Below are 22213 nucleotides of genomic sequence, written 5' to 3' on the forward strand. Positions count from 1 at the left end.
ATAACACATTTGTTTTATTATAATGATCGTAATTAGAGTTGTTAGCTCTCGTGTGATCTTAGGATATGGACCATATGAAAGTTTCAGAATCAACAAACAAAAACAAAAATAATTCAATTACCTTTGTCATCGTCACTATTCACGCGCTCAAATTAGAATAAAACTAATCCCTATTCCCTCGTTAATACAATAATGTTCCAAAAACAGGTTCCATCGACCATCACGCACTTTTTTTTTGTAATAACCATAATTAGAATTTTTGTAGTGAAACCCCAGTATCCTCGCAAATTTGGTCTTTTGTGTCGACAATTGAATTAATCTTTGATGCACATTCCTTTTTTTTCAAAGTAAAAAAACATGCACTAAGAAAAACAAACATCGTCGATTGATATTCAGAACTAAGTAAACCAGTTCACCAACAACAATGTTGTTGGAATTAGAATCATGGATCCTCAAACATTATACCAACCAACATAACCAAATGGATTACCGAAAATACCCCCACCCTTCTCCCATGTCCTAAGAAATTAAAATTAAACAAGGTGAGCATAAAGAGAAAAAAAACCCTAAGAACTAATGTCTTGACCAGCTAGCATGAGCAGACTTATTAGACATTCAGCAACGCAATCTCCCAGGCTTCAACGTTGAGCTTCTAGCTTGGAATGATGGCTGTTATTATTGTTATGGTAACTAAAAACATAGAAGCATATATATTTATAGCGAGAGAGAGAGAGAAAGAGGGAAAAAGGGTGGATTTATTTTTTCCTTCTAGCCTCTAGGGCTTCTTACCTAAGGTGTGCTTGTTATTATGCATCCACACCTTTAGCACATGACGTTGAACACCGATTTCGGAGCAAAACTCTTGCACGGCGCTGTCATCATTCTTTTGCATCCTCCACCCGAGTTTCTCAGCGAAGACCAACATCTTGTCTTTCTGATGCTGGGTAAATTTGGTCCTGAAGCGTTTTTTGCTGCTCGACCCAGACCCATCATGAGTGGTGGCACCACTCGTAGGGTCTGAGTCCTCCAGGTCTTCCAAGGGGGGCTGGGGCCCACCTCCTCCTGACAAGGACGGGTGTGCCAGCATGGCACGTTGGTGCCCCGTCATGTGTGGGTACCCTGGCGGGGCACGATAGTAAGCTGCAGATGGCACTGGGGGTGGCAGCGGTGGGTGGTGGTGGTGGAAGGGCACTGAGTAGGTGTCGTGGGTCTCCTTACGATGGAAGTTTCGGTGGCAGCTGCACACAATGCATTTTAGCGCTTCCAGGGTGCCCTCTTCACCCCCCGGCAGGAACTCGATGCAGCCGTCGATAATGTGTTTGCCGATTGAGACACCGTGGTTCTTGAGGCATTCTTGGTACTTTCCCTTGCCACTGTTTTGGGCCACAATGTTGGTGGGTGGTGCCACTGGAACCGCCATTGGTACCACTTCCACCACTGGCTCTTGTTCGCCGTGATTCAGTGGCATTCCAAACTCTTCATAGCTCGTTGCTGCTACTGCTGTGGGCAGCCCAAGCTCAGCTTCCTCATGATGCTTCTGAAATTCCATTTTGGAAATATGAGAATTTCTTGCTTGAAAGGTGTGATCGTTGAGGGTGGTGGGTGATTGAACATATAAACAAGTGCTGAAGAGGAAACAAACAAGAAGTATTGAATGAACTCTTTTAATTTCTCTCTCTCATATAGCAGTTTCAATTTCATACACTTTTTCCGCTTCTCTGTTTTATCCCCGATATCCCCTCTTATGCAACTCTTAATTCTTCATCCTTGTCTTCCACTGGGTAAATCCAATTACCTTGGTAATTTCTCTCTCTCTCTCTTACAAAAGCATTAATGTATGTTTGAGGAGACATGAATTTCTTATTGGTGGAAAACATTAATCTAAGATTATTATCACTCCTAATATTGATAGATAAGAAAGCAAACAAAAGTTAATCTGATGGGTAAAAATCTTATCTTACATAAATAATGAAGATTTAAATCTTGTAGATGTAAGGACTTTATTGATAAATAATATACAAGTATGCTTTTGTAAGGACTGTAATTAGGATTTTGGTTTTTCAATGAGATTCTGAGATATTTTGATAAGTGTTAGTTCCTTAGACCAACTATGAGACTAATCCTTAATATGGAGAATAGTTACACTTAAAATTCATTGTCCCTTTCCAAATAGGTGTTCATCTAAACAATGCATTTTAGTGTGACTAAATTACAACAATACCCCCTAAGGTTTCTTGAAATTACACATAAACCTCTGTTTTTTTTTTTACCAATGCAACAACCTCCCTTATAGGATACATGGTATAATATTTTGCAAACAATTAAGGGGGTTAATATAATTTGTAACAGGTGTCAATATATTGTTCTTCAAACAAGGATCGGGGTTTAGTGTAGGTGTAAAAACTTAGGAGTACTATGTGTAATTTCAAGAAATCTTAGGGGATATTACTGTAATCTACTCTTTTAGTTTGGGATTGTCAAACAATGCATTAAAGACATGATAATTTATTTGAATAATAAATGTGAGTCTTTAATAGGAGGCGTTACTAATTTATTTGAATAATAAATTGATGGATTATTCGAGGACCATTTAAAGATATGATTTTATAGTGGACCATTAGATTTAACCTTTAATGGCGACCATAATTAGGGTCTTTGATTCTTCTATGGGATTTTGAGATATTTGTGTAAATTTTAGTTATTTAGACCAATTATGAGACTAACCCTTAATATAAAGCTTAACTACACTAAAGGTTCATTTCCCCTTGCAAAATACGTGTTCAACCGAGTAATGTATTAAAAACATGTTAATTTATTTGAATAATAAATGTGAGTATTTAATAGGAGGTGTGATTAATTTGTTTAAATGGTAGATCGAAATATTCTTTGATGACCATTTAAAGATATGGTTTGATGATTTTTTTTTGTGATTAGATGTGGTTTTATGATGAATCATTGGTTTTCACCGCTTATGACCACTATAATTAGGGTCTTTGATTTTTCAATGAGATCCTAAGATATTTTCATAAGTTTTAGTTCTTTAGACAAATTATGAAACTAACCCTTGATATAGAGGTTAACTATAGTTAAGGTTCATTGCCCTGTCAAAAATACGTGTTCAACTAAGCAATACATTGTAATTTGGGACAATCAAGCAATGCGTTAAAGACATGTTAATTTATTTGAATAATAAATGCTAGTCTTTAATAAGAGGTGTGATTAATTTGTGTGAATAATATATTGATATATTCATTGATGACCATTTAAAGATGTGATTTTACGGTGGATCATTAGTTTTAATCGTTTATGACCATTGTGATTAGGGTCTTTAATTCTTCAATGGGTTCCTGAGATTTTTCCATTAGTTTTAATTCTTTAGACCAATTATGAGAATAACCCTTAGTATAAAGCTTAACTATGCTTAAGGTTCATTGCACCTTCCAAAATACGTGTTCAACTAAGCAATGCATTGTAGTTCGGGACAATCAAGTAATGTGTTAAAGACATGTTAATTTATTTGAATAATAAATGTGAGTCTTTAATAGGAGGTGTGATTAATTTGTTTGAATAGTAGATTGAGGGATTCTTTGATGACCATTTAAAGATATGGTTTGATATTTTTTTGTGATCAGATGTGGTTTTATGATGGACCATTAGTTTTAACAGCTTATGACCACTGTAATTAAGGTCTTTGGTTCTTCAATGAGATCCTGAGATATTTTCACAAGTTTTAGTTCTTTAGACTAATTATGAAACTAACCCTTGATATAGAGCTTAACTATAGTTATGGTTCATTGCCCCTTCAAAAATGTGTGTTCAACTAAGCAATGCATTGTAATTCAGGACAATCAAGCAATGTGTTAAAGACATGTTAATTTATTTGAATAATAAATGCTAGTCTTTAATAGGAGGCGTGATTAATTTGTTTTAATAATAAATTGATGGATTCTTTAATGACCATTTAAAGATGTGATTTTACGGTGGATCATTAGTTTTAATCGTTTATGATCATTGTAATTAGGGTCTTTTGATTCTTCAATGAGTTCCTCAGATTTTTCCATTAGTTTTAATTCTTTAGACCAATTATGAGACTAACCCTTAGTATAAAGCTTAACTACACTTAAGGTTCAATGCCCCTTCAAAACTATGTGTTCAACTAAGCAATGCATTAAAGACATGTTAATTTAATTGAATAATAAATGCGAGTCTTTATTAGGAGGTGTGATTAATTCATTTAATATAATAAATGGGCAGATTATTCAGGGAGTAGTTGAAGATTTGATTTATTCTAGACTATTACTTTTTGTTGGACAAGTGACCTCAATAACTTAAGAGGGGGTGAATTAATTAAGTTTTAAAATTTCCCCGCTAACAAATTTTAACCCCTTTTTAAATGATACATGATAAACTCAAAATGCAGAAGAAGAAGAAGAAACAATCAATTTAATAATTTTCTTTTAAATGCACAAGACAAAGTAAACTGCAATAAAATAACTGAGATAAGGGAAGAGAGAATTGCAAACTCGATTTATCCTGGTTTGGCCACTCCCCGTGCCTATGTCCAGTCCTTAAGCAACCCACTTGAGATTTTCCACTATCTTTGTAAACTCTTTACAACTTCTGAACACATCTTGGGATTCTTCTCTCTTGTGTTCAGGATTCTCATAAGTCAAGAGACGAACAATCTCTTGATCACAACAATGTTTTTAGAATTTACAGAAAATTTCTCTCTTTTAGAGATGGTAATACAAATCGAAGATCTTAGAAGAATACTCAATTGATTTGCAAGTGTTTGGCCAATAGTTGTTTAGAGAGCATTTGACAACTAAGTTCTCTTTTAAAATCTCTCTCTTGTACTTTTCAAAGTGAGACACACATATATATAGTCCCATTGTGCCTTTTCAAAATGGTTTGAAGAGATGAGTCTTTTCAAAAAGATTTTCTGAAGATTTTTCATTGGTAATCAATTACAGGATTATGGTAATCGATTACATAGTTATATTTCTGAAGAGTCATAATTTTTCAAATTTTTTTTTATCTCTTCACTGGTAATCAATTACACATATCAAAATTCAACCAGCTTTGTGTCATTAGTCAAAAATATTTTCAAAAACTCTCTGGTAATTGTGACACCCTCTACCCCGACATATATATAAATAAATAAAATATATTGGTAAACAAAAATCAAGTGGGTAAAAGGTTCACATTCATTTCAATTACCAAATATACTCATTAAAAATATATTCGGCTCAAAATAAGGCCGTCAAATTTACAAAAATATTTTGTTAAATCAGTGAGGTGAAATAAAATAGACTAACATCATAAAATTAACATAAAAACTTATATCCCAATGTCACATCTTATCAGAGCGTTGTGTCCCGACGTCCTTCAGCACAATATTCCTTAAAGCAGTTCACCTAGTCATCTGCTCCCCCGAACACAAAGTTCAAGATCATCACAGGATCCAAACACAAACAACAAACTGGGAGTGAGTTATCACATTCCTAACTAATAGAGAAACAAGACAACTAGATATACATATCATATAAACCAAATAAAACTTACTTACATGTAATTCACGTAATTCCACCACTTTGTCATTCAAAATTCACTTTTCATCCATCAATCACACTTTTCAATCATCAATCACATTACACAAGAATCACACGCTCTGATCAAGACATAATAACACCTCAATTTCATAATAAACAATTAGCAAGCGCATGAGACAATTATGCTAAGACTCAAGCCTACATGCAATGTGGTACCATGTCAGTGAAAAACCACCTTGGGGCGCTTAGGAGTACATAACAAGACACACCACACAATGGGTTTGCCAGGTCACTCTCACTAAGTAAAATCATAGGGAGACCAGTCAGGGTCACGATGTTTTGCGAGAATGCTCCAACCATATGGGATCAGCATAGGCTTAAAAGAGCACTCAAACCCGATGACCCCCAAGGCCTACACTCCGAAGAGTCTGTCAAGGCTTCTCCCTCCTGATTCAGGTCCAATCCCTAAAATCATTTTAGCACACAGACACTGCTAGTGAATTATACAATACACGACCTCACACTCGTGTCTTAAACACGTACAACATATTGCGCTACAATTTAACACTGGTTCCTAAATAGGAACCTACACTTTCTCTTTAACACTGGTTCCTAAATAGGAAACCTACACTTTCTCTTTAACACTGCGCATTTACACTTTTCTCAAGATAACCCTGGTCGGGTTATTGTACAATTCACAGCTTACAACACAAATAATGTCACATCAAGAATTAATCACACATTTATTCACAACCAAAACTCATTCACAATTTCACATCTCATAATGTCACAATCCACCATCACATATTTCATTTATAAGCACTGCTCATGAATTATACAATACCCCCGACCTCACACTCGTGTTTCAAACACGTTTAACACATTGTGCTGCAATTTAACACTGGTTCCTGAATAGGAAACCTACATTTTCTCTTAAACACTGCACATCAACGTTTTTCTCAAGATAACATTGGTCGGGTTATTGTATAATTCATAGCTCACAATATAATTATTGTCACATCAAGTGTCAAACACACACACTTATTCACAATCAAATATCATGCCCACAATTTAACATCTCATAATATCACATCAATCATCTCATTTTTACATGTATCTCGCAAATTGACACATTCAACTTTGTACTACTCAATCTTCACTATAATATTATAATATCATTATAATAACTTATTACACCTTATAACTCATACACATCACACAATAATAATATTTGCATGATACAAAACATATATATGTATATGTATATAGTAAATTAAACTACATTGTTTTTAATCAAAGGATTTCTATAACAATTAATTTAATATTACATCAAAAGAAATTACCACTAGACATTAACCTTATAATTTTCTTTAATTTATTATTCTAGTATTACAATAATTATATACACATAACATGTTGATCATCGTCGTAGAAAAATTAGAACAAGATAATAATTTGTATAAAATAAGTCATTGAATAATATTATTTAAAATATAATTTGCTTAATTTTTCTAAGGGGTTCACACTCAACACAAGAACACATCAATTTCATAGCAATTTCTCATTGGGACATCAACTGATTCATCAAACATATATAATTCACTGTAATAATTAAAAGGATAAAATAAAAATTGCAAAAATACCCCAAAACTCATTCCAATTGATATCTCTAAGGATCCCTACACATGTTCTCACTAATCCCCAATTGTGAATAACTCATCCCTTACCTCTAAGCGGATTCACGTGTCTTCCCATAGCGATAGCGTCATCTCTAGCGGTTCCCTAAAATTTCTCCAGTTTTTCCTCCGACTGCTCCGGTAGAATACCAAACGTCAGAGAAACGGAGAAGGGATTAAAGCCTCCTTTTGGACTATCTTCATGCGATTCATTTTTCTCCCTCCAAGAACATTATCTCGCAAATCCCAACGGTAAAAGCGTGCGCAATTGAATTTTGAACAAAATATCCCAATTTCACGACAATCCAACGGTTAACGAAACCGGGATCGTAGTTTTACCAAGACAGCTCTGGGTTTCTACGGGAAAGGAAAGGCTACAATGCGAGGGGTATTTCTCTTAGCTCAGACATGATATCGAAATTCCCAACAGTAAGAATGCTCGTAATTGGGTTGCAAATGTGGTGCTAAAATTTCACAACGATCCAACGGTGAACGAGTCCGAGATCGTCGTTTTTCTGAGACAGGTTTGGTGGGCTGGGGGAAAAAGAAAGGGTTTTGAGAGGAGAAGGAGAAAAAAACGAAAATGAGGGAAAGAAGAGGCACCGTCGGTGTGAAAACTGACCTAGCGCTATTTATAGCTAGGTTTACTCTATTTATTTATTTATCCTTTTTAATCTAGTTTACGAAAATTGGGATGTTACAAATCGATTACACAATCTGGTAATTGATTACTAGTTCAAAAATATCTTTTTGAACTAATTTAGCTTTTGATAAAAGAGTGTTTGATACTAAAGATGTTGAGTCCAAACTAAAGCAATCAAATTGAGATTCTTTAAACAAACTTACTATGTTCTTATCTTAGATTTACTTGATGTTGTTCTTTTGACTTGATTCAATCCATACTCATAAAGTAACCTTTTTGGCATCATCAAAACTCGCATGATATTCATTCACATTCTCTCCTCTTTTGATGATGACAACCATCTTTAGGTAATACTTTGGCATCATCAAAACCTGCATGATATACATTCACATTCTCCCCCTTTTTGATGATGACAACTGTCATACCCTAATTTCGTCCAGGGGTACTTGCGGTCGACTTTCAAACCTTGTTTGCTCCCTTTGGAACACTCAAAACAAGCATTTTTGCTCAATCCATAAAGTTTCACAACATTCTGGAAGTCAAAACAAGCATTGTTGCATAATCCGTAAAGTTTCGCAACATTCCGGAAATAAAAAACAAGCATTGTTGCGTAATCCGTAGAGTTTCGTGACGTTTCAGAAGGAAAACATGTATCTTTGCGTAATTCGTAAAGTTCCGCAACATTTCGAAAAGAAATCGATAAAAGAACTCAAAAGAGAGGTGTATTTAGTAAAAAGGAGGTGTAGATAACAATTTTTAAATCTGGGCCCATCTAGAGGATTTCAATTCATTTCTTCGTTCTTCAACCAATAAGTTTTTGAATCCGAGCCTTTCAATTCATTTCTTGTTTTGTTGGCTTTCATCTTTATTTCGTTCACTTTCGGTTTTCTTTTCTTTCGTTTTTAAAGAGTTTTGACCGATCGTTTAAGTAGTTATCTCACCTAATAAATGATAAAATGAATTTCAACTGAGCATTTGCGTTGTAATCTCGTTTAATCACTGTTAAAGCAAAATCTAACCGATTGTTCACACTGTAACCTCGGTTAAACCAAAAAAAGCAAAATAATAATAAAATAATCAAAATATCTTGGAAAAAATAATAATAAAATTATCAAAAAATTAATCGGACATTTTTTCTTTGAAAGTTTCCTTGAATGAATTGACTAATAACCAAAGTGAAGCTAAGACTAAAATCAACTCATAAATCAAGCTTTGTCCGCAAAAATCACTAAAAACCGTTTTAAGGTCCAACGCCTTAAACGATCCTCTTTGTTTTTATCGGTTAACATGGACCTTTCAAAAGCATAAAATCAACACGTAACTTTACCGTTTTTGCAAGAACTACGTAGGTCCGAGTTCCTCACCACAAATCGAGGATACGTAGGAGCAGAAGCCCCGCTTTTGTCGACCACCCCTTTTCAAACAAACCAAGAGATCGTTAATGGTCCAACGCCTTAACATTTCTCTACTTTCAAAAACCAAGAGATCGTTAATGGTCCAACGCCTTAACGTTTCTCTCCTTTCAAAAACAAGAGACCATTAATGGTCCAATGCCTTAACGTTTCTCTCCTTTCAAAATCAAAAGATCGTTTAATGGTCCAATGCCTTAAATGACCTTTTGTTCGGTTAAAATATATCTTGCGAAAAAAGATAAAAATAACTTAACCAATGTTTAGTTATAAAGAACTACGTAGGTCTGATTTCCTCATCACAATTGAGGAATACGTAGGAGCAAAGGAAATACCCTTGTCGACCACAAAAAGGTAAAAAATACAAAAAGCCCCATAGAAAACCACAAAAACATAAAAAAGGTAAAATACATAATTTTGAAGTCATGTTTTGCACACTTGATTAAAGGCTGTCATCCCTTGTGACGGATGCGTTGGGTGCTAATACCTTCCCCGTGCGTAAAAACAACTCCCGAACCTTTCACAATTAAAGTTCGTAGATCACACGTTTTGCTTTTTCTGACATTTTCCTCGAATAAACGTTGGTGGCGACTCCGCGCGCCTTCCTTCCTTGGAAGACGCACCCGTGTGCCTCCCGTCGCCCTCCTGCCAAAGGGTAGGTTGCGAGAGTTGGCGACTCCACTGGGAACTGTTTTAAGAGAGTTAGGACATTTTGATCTATGTGCATTCCTTACCATGACTTTTCTTTTGTTTGTTTCCCTTTATTTCTCTTACGTTTTTGTATATAACTCTTTGATGCTTTTAGTATGCTTTTTAATGTATGCATGAGATAGATATTTATTCATTTGATGCACACGAACACCAACAACTTTTTGCACACACGGTGAGTTGAAAAGGGGCCCTATACCCAGGTCCATGGGAACATAAGGAGTGGAGGTGAATTTGTGATCATGCTTGGTCTCTGACTTGCTTGATAACAGTGAACCCTCATCTAGAGTTTTTCTCTTTGATAACATATTGTTGCTGGTAGTCCCTACTGCCGCAATATGTTTTTCAAAGGGGATGATACCTCTAGAAACCATCAAGAGAGATATGACCACCATGAGAATTATCACTAAAAGCCTTTTAGTTCCTCCTGTTTAGGTCCCTAAAATAGGGGCACGAAGCCATCACGTTGTGTGCCTTTTAAACACTGCCATGCATATATCCTAAATGTCATGTATGTCTTTGCTGTATGATTATTTATGGATATTGCCATACTGTGTACATCCCCGTGTTGTGCTTTTGCGCGTCTGCATCATGTCGTCACGCATGCGTTGTATGTTGGTCTCGTCTTTTGTCACGGGAAGCTGTAAGGTACATATCACCTTCTTAACTGCACATATGGGGCACTGCGCCCTCAAATGCGCAAGTAAGAAGAGATGATTTTTTTCCGAGCTCTCGTGTCCATAAATGCATTTATATCATGCATCGCATAAGCATCTCTTCATGGCATCGTAATGGACATACCGTTCCTACATTTGTCACTTATCATTTCATGCATTGCATTTTGCATAAGTCATTTCTTCTCCATTAACATGTTTTTGCACACCTTTTTCATGTTCGCTCATGCATGATCCTTGCATTTTCCTCTGCAAAACAAAGAAAGTCACGATAAAGCTCAAACAATGCATCATTCGCATACATCCGTGCTTTTCATTGGTTGCATTGCTCATTGCATTCTTTCCCTGAAAACCAAACTTTAATCATTGTTATCATAAGGGAAGAACACACTTTACGACACCCTTACTGAACACATGCTAGAGCTGGAGTAATGGCTGAAGTAAATGAGGTGCAAGAGCTGATGAAGGCCGACATGGAGGCCATGAAAGAACAAATGGTCACAATGATGGAGGCCATGATGAGCATGAAGAAGATAATGGAGGTCAATGCGGCTGCACGTACTCACCTTCAGAGGGCTGTACGCACTCACCTAAAAAGGACTACGCGTCCTCGCCTTCAGAGGGCTACACGTTTTTGCCTTCTGAGGATTGCACGCCCTCGACTTTAGAGGACTGCACGTCCTCACCTTCAGAGGGCTACACGCCCTCGCCTTTAGAGGGCTACACGCCCTCGCCTTCAGAGGACTACACGTCCTCGCCTTCAGAGGACTACATGTCCTCGCCTTCAGAGGACTGCACGTCCTCACCTACAGAGGGCTACACGCCCTTGCCTTCAGAAGGCTCCGCGCCCTCGACTTCAAAGGACTACACGTCCTCGCCTTCAGAGGGCTGCACGCCCTTTCCTTCAAAGGGATACATGTCCTGACCTTCAGAGGTCTGCCGGCCCTCGCCTTCGGAGGGCTACACACCCTCGCTTTTAGAGGATTGCGCCTTCAAAGGACTACACGTCCTCGCCTTTAGAGGGCTACAGGTCCTTACCTTCAGAGGACTACAAGTCCTTGCCTTCAGAGGGCTCCATGTCCTCGCCTTCAGAGGACTACACGTCCTTGCCTTCAGAGGACTACACGTCCTCGCCTTGGGAGGACTGCATGTCCTCACCTTGGGAGGACTACACGTCCTCACCTTTAGAGGACTACACGTCCTCGCCTTCAGTGGACTACACGTCCTCGCCTTCAGAGGACTACACGTCCTCGCCTTCAGAGGACTGCATGTCCTCACCTTGGGAGGACTACACGTCCTCACCTTCAGAGGACTACACGTCCTCACCTTTAGAGGACTACACGTCCTCGCCTTCAGTGGACTACACGTCCTTGCCTTCAGAGGAATGCACGTCCTTGCCTTCAGAGGACTACACGTCCTCGCCTTCATAGGACTACACGTCCTCGCCTTCAGAGGGTGACACACCCACACCTTTAGAGGACCACACGTCCTCACCTTCAGAAGACTACACGCCCTCTCCTTCCGAGGACTACACGTCCTCACCTTCTGAGGACTACATGTCATCGCCTTTAGAGGACTACACGTCCTCGCCTTCAGTGGGCTAGACGCCCTAACCTTCAGATGGTTACACGCCCTCACCTTCATAGGGCTGCACGCCCTTATCTTCAGAGCAGTACACGTCCACGCCTTCAGAGTACTACACGTCCTCGCCTTCAGAGGGCTGCACGTCCTCACTTTCAGAGGGCTCCACATTTGCGCCTTTAGAGAATTCAAGGTCCTTCACTTTTAATTCTTAATCGAGGCTTGCGCTCCTGGGTGAGGGGCTAGTAGTTTTCTTTTATCAGTTCCTGGGCCACACCCTGATATTGGAGAAGGGCCAACTATGCGAGCACAACCAGAGGAGGAGGCTATCGCGCTGCTACTCTGCATATTGGGGTAGAATTTCTCCCAGGCCGCTGCAAAGAGACGAGTGCGAATCATGCTCACTAACATGACCATTCTTACACAGATATGGATGACATTGCTACTTAGCAACATTCTGCCCAACGACCACAATGTCGATCTCCCCCTGTGGAAGTATCAGTTGGTCTGTGCCGTCACGACATAGGAAGTATGCATGTGGCTCAACTGATTTCTAATGCCATCTACTATTTGTAGGGTTTGCGCCCCCTACGAGGGGTCCCTTGGACTCAGAGAAGTCCAACAGGGCCCTAGGGTTCCTAGCTCTGATCACTAGGCCCTCATTAACCGGGCTTTCATCGAGAAGTTTTGTGCCCCCAGGCAGGCACAGGGTGAGGCACCACAGCAGCCTGGGGACGACCAGCAGGGGGCAACAGACGCACCGCCACCACCTTCAGGGTCCACCTCAGCTTATCTACAAAGGCTGGAGTGTTGCCTATGACACATGGCCGACCAGTAGGAGACCAACCACCCAGGCAAGTACGAGCAGGTACTAGGCCCATGATCGACAAATCGTCATCACGCGTCCGGCTCAAGACGTTAAAGAAGCGCTACTAGGAGGCAACCTAGAATTGGCTACGAAGAAGCTCCCCGCGACAAGGTCCAGGAAGGGCACCATTGAAGAGGGTTACAATGCAGCCCCGCAATCCGACACAGGCTTCGACAAACACTGATTCCAGAGTGTGGAACATCATTAGCATTTTGAGGCCATTGAGGGATGGTCATTCCTCAGACAGAGACAAAGGCAGCTAAGGGATGATGAATTTCCGGATTTCCTTGGAGGAGGCTGAGCTATACGACTGGAATCACCAAACTTGTGATTTATCCTTCATTATTGCTTTCAATTATTTTTTTATTTCCCTTGTGATTTGACATTATCTGCTTCCAGTTATTATGTCCATTGTGATTAAACTGAACATGGAGTTATTTGTCGCATTGTGAGTAATTTATCGCTTTGGGCATATGGTCGTACTAACTTTACGATGATTTGTTCGAAACGCAAAAAATGTGTAGGTCTTGTGCACTTTCATTCACACACCTTTTTCAAAAAGATGTGATCTCGGGCATCAACCGTGCCCAGGTTACAAGCTATTTTTAATCTTTTGAAAAAAAAAGAGAAAGAGAAAAAACAAAAACAAACAAGAACAAAAAATATATCTTTCGGCTGAAAAGCCAGTACGCTTTTGAAAAGAAATAACTTCCAGTTTTTCTTTGAAAAAAGATTCACTGATCATAACACCAGTTTTTGGTAAAAAAAATGTGTATACACCTGAAGGGTGAATGCTGTGAAAATTTTCCCGAACTCCCAAAATGGACTCGGATGAATGCATGAATTGATAAAAGAACATGTTTTGAAAACACTGGGTTGACTTAAATAGGGAAAATGAATCTTGAGCCCTAGTGTCACATGACCATAAAAACTTGATGCTTGAGTGTCCACATGGGTGCATGCATGACCAGTTTTGCATAAAATTACCAAATCATCATTGTTGCATGTGTGTCATGTAAATAGTGTGAGACATTCCTTTATCCCTGAACCGCTGCCCAAACCAACGCCCTGACATATATCATGTCCAACCGTTCTACAAGCCTTGAGCCAAAATCCCAACTCACCATAAACCTTGACCCAGGGTGAGAATGTCCATCCTCGCCCTCGGAAAAAACTAAAAAAAAGAAGAAAAAGAAAGTTCCCGATCAAAGATCGGAAGAAAACAAAAGAAGAGAAAAAAAGAAAGTTCAGAATCAAAGATCAGAAGAAAACAAAAGAAAAATAAAGTTCCCGATCAAAGATCGGAAGAAAACAAAAAGGAATTATACAGAAAGGTCTTCGGACCAGACAGTATGTGAACAAACATACAGAGTTGTCACGAGCAAGTAAGAAAAGAAAGAAAACCACGACTGGAAGTGGTCGTCTCCCTTTGATTACCAACCAAAATCTTGTGCGCCGGAAACTTTTTCGCCCCGCACTAAACAAAAACATAAAAGGAAAAGGCCAAAACACTCATAGCCAAATTTCCCACCATAAACACCATTCCCGAAAAAGTCCTATTGATCCATGATCACGCATGTTATCTCAGATATGATAGGAAATGAGTTGCAAAGTCAAATCATGACATATCTATGGTTCGGAATTAGGATAAAACACTTTCATGTGTGAGATTGATACACTTTGAGTAGTTTTTTCTCTATTCTCAGTTGGACCCAGTGTTTCCTCTAAATGGTCGTTTAGAAACGAAACGCTAACGTCCAAAATCTCATTTGTGGTTATGAGAAAATTTTATCAGCATACTCTCCTTCCCCAATACACACATTGTTTTTCTCCAAAAATTATATGTTGCCCTAATCAGTTGGAGGTTTTGTTCTTTACTAAAGCATGTTCGCATTTCAGTGAAAGAACACTAAGACTATTTTAGTCTCACAAAATCAAGAACTACGTAGGTCTAAGTTCCTCATCAAAAATTGAGGATACGAAGGAGCAAAAACCCCGCTTTTGTCGACCACCCCATCCTCCTATCGTGACTCGCGAGTCTGGTAGAATGCAGAGACGCCTTATGGTTATCCGAACCTTTTGTCAACCAGAGGCAAGCGAGCCCGTTGACACGTAGAGACCAATGTGGTCATTTGCACCCTTCCCGAAGATGTGAGCGTCTTCCGGCCAAGAATGCAAAAAAGTCTCAATTCTGCTATCGTGACCCAAGGGTTCGGTAGCACGCGGACACACCTTATGGTTATTTGCACCTTTTGTCAACCAGAGGCAAGCGAGCCTGTTGACACGCAGAGACCAATGTGGTCATCTGCACCCTTCCCAAAGATGTCAACGTCTTCCAGCAGAGACCGCAAAAAAGTCTCATTTCTGCTATCGTGACCCAAGGGTCTGGTAGCATGCAGACACACCATATGGTTATCCACACCTTTTGTCAACCAGAGGTAAGCGAGCCCGTTGGCACACATAGACCAATGAGGTCATCTGCACCTTCTCGGAGATGTCAGTGTCTTCCGGCCGAGACCGCAAAAAAGCATCATTTCTGCTATCGTGATCCAAGGATCCGGTAGCACGTGGACACACCTTATGGTTATCCGCACCTTTTTTCAACCAGAGGCAAGCGAGCCCGTTGACACGTAGAGACCAATGTGGTCATCTGCACCCTTCCCGAAGATGTCAGCGACAACCGACCGAGACCGCAAAAAAGTCTCATTTCTGCTATCGTGACCCAAGGGCCCGGTAGCATGCGGACACACCTTATGGTTATCCGCACCTTTTGTCAACCAGAGGCAAGTGAGCCCGTTGACACGCAGAGACTGTAGAAGCAAGCTTCATGATGATGAATCAAGTTGATTCAAGTAGTTTTGATGATAACAAAGATGATGACAAAAAGCTCAAAAGAATGATTTCAAGATTGAGTCAACAAGTTCAAGATCAAGATAAATTTCAAGAGAAGAATCAAGAAGATTCAAGAATCAAGAGAAGTTTGATTTCAAGATTAAAGAGAAGAAATCAAGAAGACCTCACATGGGAAGTATTGAAAAGATTTTTCAAAAAACAAACATAGCACAGTTTTGTTTTTCAAAAGAGTTTTTCTCAAAATTTTCTAAGTTACCAGAGTTTTACTCTCTGGAAATCGACTTCCAGTTTCCTGTAATCGATTACCAGTGGAAAAGTTTGATTTCAAAAGCTTTTAACTGAATTTGCAACGTTCTAATTGTTTTTTAAATGGTGTAATCGATTACAATATATTGGTAATCGATTACCAGTGTATCTGAACGTTGAAATTCAAATTCAATTGTGAAGAGTCACATCTTTTCATAAAATTATTTGTGTAATTGATTACATGGTTTTGGTAATCGATTACCAGTGACAAGTTTTGAATAAAAATCAAGAGATGTAACTCTTCCAATGGTTTTCAGGTTTTTCTCAAGGTTATAACTCTTCCAATGGTTTTTCTTGACCAGACATGAGGAGTCTATAAAAGCAAGACCTTGACTTGAATTTCAATAACTTTATATATATACTTTTACATCCTTTGAATCTCTTTGAACATCTTTTTGAACTTCTTCTTCTTCTTCTTCCTTTGCCAAAAGCTTTCTGAGTTTTCTGGTTTCCAAACCTTGTTCTTTCACAGAAAATAAAAGTGTGCTATATCTTTTCATTCTCTTCTCCCTTTGCCAAAAATAATTCGACAAGGACTAACCGCCTGAATTCTTTTTGTGTTTCTGTTCTCCCTTTTACAAAAGAACGAAGGACTAACCGCCTGAATTCTTTTGTGTCTCCCTTCTCCCTTTTCAAAGAATTCAAAACGACACAGTCTGAGAATTCTTTTGATTCTTCCCTTTCCCTTAAACAAAATATTTCAAAGGACTAACCGCCTGAGATATCTTTTGTTTCCCCTTCACAAAGTTTAAAAGGACTAACCGCCTGAGAACTTTGTCTTAACACATTGGAGGGTACACCCTTTGTGGTACAAGTAGAGGGTACATCTACTTGGGTTGTTGTAACTAAGAACAAGAGAGGGTACATCTACTTGGGTTGTTGTAACTGAAAACAAGAGATGGTACATCTCTTGTGGATCAGTTCAAGTGGAGGGTACATCCACTTGGTTGTTCAAAGAGAACAAGGGAGGATACATCCCTTGTGGATCTTTGCTTGTAAAGGATTTTACAAGGTTGAAAGAAATCTCAAGGACCGCAGGTCGCTTGGGGACTGGATGTAGGCACGGGTTGTTGCCGAACCAGTATAAAATTCTTGTGTTTGTCTTCTTCTTCCCACCACTCTTTAATTTTCGTTGTGCACTTTAATTATCGCTTTTACTTTTGGTTAAGTTTCTATTTCTGTTTTTACTTTCTTAACATTATAGTAAAAGCCTAATTGAATTTAGTAACATTAAGAAGGAAATATTTTTAATAAGTAAAGGTTCATTAATAATTAATTCAACCCCCCCCCTTCTTAATTATTTCGAGGCCACTTGATCCAACAGAGACCAATGTGGTCATCTGCACCCTTCCCGGAGATGTCAGCATCTTCCGACCGAGACCGCAAAAAAGTCTCATTTCTGCTATCGTGACCCAAGGATCCGGTAGCACGTGGACACACCTTATGGTTATCCGCACCTTTTTTCAACCAGAGGCAAGTGAGCCTGTTGACACGTAGAGGCCAATTTGGTCATTTGCACCCTTCCCGGAGAGTTCAGCGTCTTCTGCCCGAGACCACAAAAAAGTCTCAATTCTGCTATTGTGACCCAAGGGTCCAGTAGCACGCAGACACACCTTATGGTTATCCGCACCTTTTGTCAACCAGAGGCAAGCGAGCCCGTTGACACGTAGAGACCAATGTGGTCATCTGTACCCTTCCTAGAGAGGTCAGCGTCTTTTGGCCGAGACCGCAAAAAAGTCTCAATTCTGCTATCGTGACCCAAGGGTCCGGTAGCATGCAAACACACCTTATGGTTATCCGCACCTTCTGTCAACTATAGGCAAGCGAACCTGTTGACACGCAGAGACCAATGTGGTCATCTGCACCCTTCCCGGAGATGTCAGCGTCTTCCGGCCAAGACCACAAATTCTTCCCAGTAGAAGTATTGATAGCTTTCACTTGAATTTCATCCAATTTCTCTAACCTTGATTCCTTGACACCTAACCTACATAAATAGAAACTCATAGTTAGTGACAATAGCAACATTTGTTGCATCCTTCATAAAAAGGAAATTTGACACTAAAACCATTATTACTTGATTCTGCTAGAAATCCTAAGGGAATTTGGGTGAGACATTTTGTCAAACACCTCATAAGCAAAAAAAATTTCAACATTTCATCAATGGTGTTCAACAATATCCATATGCTTAGATGGTGTATGAGAGCTTGCAATTTTTTTGGTCTGTCAATTAATGGTCATTGTTGCTTTTGTAACCTAAGACTTGCTAGAAATCGTAATGGAATTTGGGTGAGGCATTTTGTTAAACACCTCATAAGCAAAAAAAATTTCAACAATTTTAAGTAGAATTTGTTTTTATGATATAAGAAGCAAAAGTAAGACTAAAAAACATCATCTAAAAATTGGAACGTATATCAAATAAAAAGTCCATATGTAATGAGAAGAAAGAATCAACAAAAGAAAAATATTTCAAACTTGATCTATCATTGTCGCAACCTACCCTTCGGCGGGAGGGCGACACGGGACTCGCCGAAAGCGTCTTCCAAGAAAGGAATACGCGTGGAGTCGCCACCAATGTTTATTTGAGGAAAACGTCGGAAAAACCAGAAAAGACGTGGTCTACGAACTTTAAGTGAAAAGTTCGGGAGTTGTATTTACATACGGGGAAGGTATTAGCACCCCACACGTCCGTCACAAGGGACGACAGCCTTTAATCAAATGTGCAAACATGACTTCAATTTGTTTTACGTTCCCTTTTATGTCTTTATGTCTTTTTATGCCTTTTATAATTTTTATCTTTTTGTGGTCGACGAGGGTGTTTCCCTTGCTCCTACGTATTCCTCAATTGTAATAAGGAAATTAGACCTACGTAGTTCTTTGAGAACTAAGCGTTGGTTAAGTTGGTTTTATCCTTCTTTGCAAGATATATTTTGATTGAATGAAAGGTCATTTAAGGCGTTGAACCATTAAACAATCTTTCGTTTCTTTTTGAAAAGAGAGAAAACATTAAGGCATTGGACCATTAATGATCTCTTGTTATTTTTGAAAAGAGATAATAAAGCTACATGTTGACTTTAGGCCTTTTTTAGAAATCTTATGTTTAACTAATAAAAGCGGAAAAGACCATTTTAAGGCGTTGGACCTTAAAAAATGGCTTTTTAGGTAATGACAAAAGTTTGATTTATGAATTGATTTTAGCCTTAGTTTCACTTTGGTTATTAGTCAATTTTGTAAAATGAACATCCTAATGTTTGCTTATAATAAAATTAAATTTGTGACTTTAAAATAATAAATAATTTTATTCAAAATAATATTTTTATTTCTAGTTTTATTTATTGATTTTATATTTATATATTATTTTATTTAATATATTTTTTTATATTTTTCTATAAATAAAACAATATAAAAATATTAATTTAAATAAAATTATTTATAACTTTAAATTCGTCTAATAATTTTATTTAAATTAATATTTTATTTTAGTTAATATTTTTAAAATAATTTATGACTTCAAAATTCCATTTAAAAAAAATAAGAAGTCGTAATTTTTTTTACGACTTCAATAGAAAAGAAAAAAGTTGTAAAATGAATTACGACTTTGAACTGAGAAGTCGTGAAATATACTACGACTTATTTGTTTTTGGGTGTTTTTGGGTATTTATTTAAAATTTATTTAGAAACAAATTACCCATTTTAGATCTTTTCGCCTGAAAAATGCAAGTCGGAAGAGATTGATGGTAGAAAGTTTCTCCTCCCAACAACTATCTTAGTATATAAGAGACCATATGAGAGTTTCAGAATCAATAAACAAAAATAGAAATGATCCAATTACCTTTCGTCACCACTATCATTCATGCACGCAAACTAAAATGAAACTGATACCTATTCCCTCATCAATGCAACAATGTTCCAAAAATGGTTCCACCAACCATAACACATTTTTTATTATAATGATCGTAATTAGAGTTGTTGGCTCTCATGTGATCTTAGGATATGGACCATATGAAAGTTTCAAAATCAACAAACAAAAACAAAAATAATTCAATTACCTTTGTCATCGTCACTATTCATGCGCTCAAATTAGAATAAAACTAATCCCTATTCCCTCGTTAATGCAATAATGTTCCAAAAACAGGTTCCATCGACCATCACACACTTTTTTTTGTAATAACCATAATTAGAATTTTTGGGTCACTAGTGAAACCCCAGTATCCCCTCAAATTTGGTCTTTTGTGTCGACAATTGAATTAATCTTTGATGCACATTCCTTTTTTTTTCAAAGTAACAAAACATGCACTAAGAAAAACAAACACTGTTGATTGATATTCAGAACCAAGTAAACCAGTTCACCAGCAACAATGTTGTTGGAATTAGAATCATGGATCCTCAAACATTATACCAACCAACATAACCAAATGGATTACCGAAAATACCCCCACCCTTCTCCCATGTCCTAAGAAATTAAAATTAAACAAGGTGAGCATAAAGAGAAAAAAACCCTAAGAACTAATGTCTTGACCAGCTAGCATGAGCAGACTTATTAGACATTCAACAACGCAATCTCCCAGGCTTCAACGTTGAGCTTCTAGCTTGGAATGATGGCTGTTATTATTGTTATGGTAACTAAAAACAAAGAAGCATATATGTTTATAGCGAGAGAGAGAGAGAGAGAAAGAGAAAGAGGGAAAAGGGGTGGATTTATTTTTTCCTTCTAGCCTCTAGGGCTTCTTACCTAAGGTGTGCTTGTTATTATGCATCCACACCTTTAGCACATGACGTTGAACACCGATTTCGGAGCAAAACTCTTGCACGACGCTGTCATCATTCTTTTGCATCCTCCACCCGAGTTTCTCAGCGAAGACCAACATCTTGTCTTTCTGATGCTGGGTAAATTTGGTCCTGAAGCGTTTTTTGCTGCTCGACCCAGACCCATCATGAGTGGTGGCACCACTCGTAGGGTCTGAGTCCTCCAGGTCTTCCAAGGGGGGCTGGGGCCCACCTCCTCCTGACAAGGACGGGTGTGCCAGCATGGCACGTTGGTGCCCCGTCATGTGTGGGTACCCCGGCGGGGTACGATAGTAAGCTGCAAATGGCACTGGGGGTGGCAGCGGTGGGTGGTGGTGGTGGAAGGGCACTGAGTAGGTGTCGTGGGTCTCCTTACGATGGAAGTTTCGGTGGCAGTTGCACACAACGCATTTTAGCGCTTCCAGGGTGCCCTCCTGACCCCCCGGCAGGAACTCGATGCAGCCGTCGATAATGTGTTTGCCGATTGAGACACCGTGGTTCTTGAGGCATTCTTGGTACTTTCCCTTGCCACTGTTTTGGGCCACAATGTTGGTGGGTGGTGCCACTGGAACCGCCATTGGCACCGCCATTGGTATCACTTCCACCACTGGCTCTTGTTCGCCGTGATTCAGTGGCATTCCAAACTCTTCATAGCTCGTTGCTGCTACTGCTATGGGCAGCCCAAGCTCAGCTTCCTCATGATGCTTCTGAAATTCCATTTTGGAAATATTGGAATTTCTTGCTTGAAAGGTGTGATCGTTGACGGTGGTGGGTGATTGAACATATAAACAAGTGCTGAAGAGGAAACAAACAAGAAGTATTGAATGAACTCTTTTAATTTCTCTCTCTCATATAGCAGTTTCAATTTCATACACTTTTTCCGCTTCTCTGTTTTATCCCCGATATCCCCTCTTATGCAACTCTTAATTCTTCATCCTTGTCTTCCACCGGGTAAATCCAATTACCTTGGTAATTTCTCTCTCTCTCTCTTACAAAAGCATTAATGTATGTTTGAGGAGACATGAATTTGTAAGGACTTTATTGGTAAATAATATACAAGTATGCTTTTGTAAGGACTGTAATTAGGATTTTGGTTTTTCAATGAGATTCTGAGATATTTTGATAAGTGTTAGTTCCTTAGACCAACTATGAGACTAATCC

The 22213-nt window shown here is 38.6% G+C and overlaps 2 protein-coding genes across 2 annotated transcripts; both read right to left on the reverse strand.

The window, feature by feature from the left end:
- Nucleotides 1-452: 452 nt before the first annotated feature.
- LOC100781788 (zinc-finger homeodomain protein 2) lies at nucleotides 453-1617 on the reverse strand. Its single transcript, XM_041018475.1, has one exon. The coding sequence runs from the start codon at nucleotides 1547-1549 to the stop codon at nucleotides 776-778; it is 774 nt and encodes a 257-aa protein (XP_040874409.1). The 5' UTR covers nucleotides 1550-1617; the 3' UTR covers nucleotides 453-775.
- Nucleotides 1618-20520: 18903 nt separating this feature from the next.
- On the reverse strand, nucleotides 20521-21885 carry LOC100782326 (zinc-finger homeodomain protein 2). The gene is made up of 2 exons (XM_014779303.3): nucleotides 21000-21885; nucleotides 20521-20890 (listed from the first exon to the last, which is right to left on the reverse strand). Exons 1-2 carry the CDS (start codon nucleotides 21769-21771, stop codon nucleotides 20853-20855), a joined length of 810 nt encoding a protein of 269 aa, XP_014634789.1. The 5' UTR covers nucleotides 21772-21885; the 3' UTR covers nucleotides 20521-20852.
- Nucleotides 21886-22213: the final 328 nt, after the last annotated feature.

Source organism: Glycine max, chromosome 8 (assembly GCF_000004515.6).
Source record: "Glycine max cultivar Williams 82 chromosome 8, Glycine_max_v4.0, whole genome shotgun sequence".
In the NCBI taxonomy this organism is placed as follows: domain Eukaryota; kingdom Viridiplantae; phylum Streptophyta; class Magnoliopsida; order Fabales; family Fabaceae; genus Glycine; species Glycine max.

Excerpts from the sequence above, each read along its gene's own strand:
- LOC100782326 (XM_014779303.3), bottom strand. The coding sequence starts at position 21,771 with ATGGAATTTCAGAAGCATCATGAGGAAGCTGAGCTTGGGCTGCCCATA. Across the intron at positions 20,891-20,999 it reads TAATAACAAGCACACCTTAG|TTACCATAACAATAATAACA; the intron begins GTAAGAAGCCCT and ends CTTTGTTTTTAG.
- LOC100781788 (XM_041018475.1), bottom strand. The coding sequence starts at position 1,549 with ATGGAATTTCAGAAGCATCATGAGGAAGCTGAGCTTGGGCTGCCCACA.